Source organism: Gavialis gangeticus, unplaced genomic scaffold (assembly GCF_001723915.1).
Source record: "Gavialis gangeticus isolate Ggan-Ray unplaced genomic scaffold, GavGan_comp1, whole genome shotgun sequence".
In the NCBI taxonomy this organism is placed as follows: domain Eukaryota; kingdom Metazoa; phylum Chordata; order Crocodylia; family Gavialidae; genus Gavialis; species Gavialis gangeticus.
The window spans coordinates 48,079,784-48,082,725 of NW_017729032.1; the positions used below are offsets into that span (position 1 = coordinate 48,079,784).

Sequence of the window (2,942 nt, forward strand, 5' to 3'; positions counted from 1 at the left end):
GGGGAGATCATGCTCAGGGGCAAATCAGCATGGGTTCAAAGGCAGGTCCTGCCTGACCTACCTGATTGCCTTTTATGACCAGGTGACTAAATCCTTGGATGATGGTGTTGCCATGGGATGTAGTCTGTCTAGACTTTAAGAAGGCCTTTGACACTGTCTCTCACCCCATCCTCATCAATAAATTAAGCAACTGTGACACTGATGCCCACACAGTTGGATGGGTAAAAAATTGGCCCTTAACTGCTTTTCTCAAGCATACCAGTACCTGGGACTGACCCTTAACATCAAAAAAAACAAAGGTGCTTCACCAACCTGCTCTAGGCCAATCAACTCCCTAAGTGAAGATCTTCTTTGATGGACAGGAGCTGGAGAATTTTAAATGCTTTGCATACTTCAGAGCCATCTCTCGAAGAAAGCCACCTTCGATGAGGAGAGCCAGTATAGGATCCAATGTACCAGCTCTTCCTTCAGAAGACTGAATCATTGTGTTCAATAATCATAACATCAGGACTAGAACAAAGCTCCTAATTCAATAATCCCAATTCTTCTCTATGGCCGTGAAGCTTGGGTGACTTACAAGGACTACCTGAAAAGCCTGGAATGCCATCACCAGCACTACCTCCAGAAATCCTTAGCATAAAGCAATCATCACATAAATGCCAGTGTCCTCACTGACACTAATGCCACCAGTATGGAAGTGTTGATTATTCAACATGAGCTGTGGTGGACAGGGCACTGCATGTGTATGCCTGATGTACATTTACCAAAACAACTGCTATACCCCCAACATCTTTACTTACAAGGATAAAGGACAGGCAGAGGCCAGGAGAAACGCTTCAAGGACACCCAAGGCAAGCATTAAGCATGGCATTGATATTATAAATGGAAAAAACTAACCCAGGATAGGGCCTTGTGAGAGAAGGTACATGTACTTTGAGGAAAACTGTCTTACCCTGGAGGCAAAAAATGGGGGAAATAGAAAAGGAAACAAACAACCAAATAAAACCAAACAAACTCAAGAAATTTGTGGTCTGACCCTCCCTTCAATCATCACCAGTGGCATCTGCTAAAGTCTGTGGCTCTAGGATCAGCCTTCTTAGCCATCAACTGACTCACATACAATCCTTTACTTGACCCACGGGAGTGATCATCCTTGACCACGCAAGGTTGCCACCACTGCCAACAAGCTTCATTAAATCAATTCCTTTACTGAGCTTTGAAATCTGCAGTGGAAACTTCTACTGGTGCAAAGAATTAGGTAATTTATATTTTACAATGATATGACAGTGCAATATCATCCACATCAGGCAGACATTCTGAATTAACACTAGTTTCTCAGCATGCCCCTACATACTTACCAATGACATAAGACAGAATTAAATTCCACCCAGTGATGAATGCCCATAGTTCACCAACAGTCACATAGCTATATAGATAAGCAGATCCAGTCCTTGGAACTCTAGCACCAAATTCTCCATAACATAGGCCAGCCAATACAGATGCCAATGCAGCAATCAAGAAGGAGATGACAATCGCAGGTCCTGCATTTTCACGTGCCACAGCTCCAGCCAGGACATAGACACCTGCCCCAAGTGTACTACCTACACCCAGAGCAACCAAATCAAAGGTATTGAGGCATCGCGAGAGCCTGCTCTCTTCCCTGGTACAATCCACAACTTTCCGGCGAAGCAGCTGGTTCCCAAAATTGGTAAGTCCCTGGCACCCCATCTTTTTGTGAAGACCTGTAAGAAAGATAGTACATAATTACTTAAGTCAGAAATAACTTAAAATGTCATAAACTACATACTTACAATACTGCACACTTGATTTAAAGATCAAAATCTTTTCACTTTACACCTTCTTATACAACAGATTGGTTCCTTGGGTTTTCAAAAGTTAATTTATTTACTGTAGTAAAGAAAAATAAGCATGTACTATCTATTACGCAGGTGGACATTGTGAAGGCAATGTACAACCCTGGAAGGGTGAAATGGATTCCATTTGGGGTTTTTCCATCATGAACAGAGGTGTCAGTTACACAAAATGTAAGTGTTCTTTGAAGTATGTGTTCAAGCCAAAAAAGGAATACGATGCTTGGCTCTCGGCCTTGATTTGCTGACCTGCAAATTAGACATGAACATTCTTTTTATAACCTGGAAGTTAAGTAGATTTCACGTTGAAGTATTTGAGGTAAAACAAAATTCCACAAGAGCTACTGTCCAGAGTATGGCAACGTTCTTTGAGTAGATGTGATATCTTTTATTAGACCAACTGAGTAGTTGGAAAAAATAGAAGATACCACATCTGCTCAAAGAACCTTGCCTGCCTGTGTCCTTAGACCAACACGAATACACCTAAAAACCAGTGTCAAGAATATGGAACACATGAATTCTAGATATAATGTCACTTCTAAAGAGTAATATGAATGTTTAGCTTTCCGCCTTGTGATCAAATGGACTAGATGAATGGTTCTGCTCCCTCCTCCTTTCTAAACTCTTTTTCCCACCAGTAACAGGTACTAAGATAAACAGATATTGCAGAATAATCTACAGACTGACACTAACAATACACAGACAGACAGAAACAGGCAAATTTTATTTATCAATTCAGTTGCACTAATGTTAAAAAGAAATTACTTTGGAATGAGCTCTTATTTTTACTGGTATAGTATTTGGCCCACAGCATTAAAAGAGTTTTGCAGAAGAAACAGACATTTTGGAGAGCTATTTTTATTTCAAACTTTGGTCTCTGGTCAGCAACACACTTCAAGTTCAAATGCCATGAACTTTTTAGCAGGTACACTGAAACAAACAGGACTGCTTACAAAGCTTTCGGAGAAATACATGAATAAATAGCTGGCTTAACTGGCTAATTAAATGTTGCCTTTGCTTACTTATCACAGTATACCATGGGCCAAACTCTCCAGGAGCTTCAACCATACC

The 2,942-nt window shown here is 40.8% G+C and overlaps 1 protein-coding gene across 1 annotated transcript in view; it reads right to left on the reverse strand.

Moving 5' to 3' along the window:
- The window catches only part of SLC7A1 (solute carrier family 7 member 1), a 45,642-nt gene extending 43,895 nt beyond the window's left edge, over positions 1-1,747 (reverse strand). The window contains exon 1 of the mRNA XM_019525395.1: positions 1,359-1,747. Coding sequence (XP_019380940.1) covers positions 1,359-1,728 — 370 coding nt within the window. The 5' untranslated portion in view covers positions 1,729-1,747. The remainder of the gene's footprint in view (positions 1-1,358) is intronic.
- Positions 1,748-2,942: the final 1,195 nt, after the last annotated feature.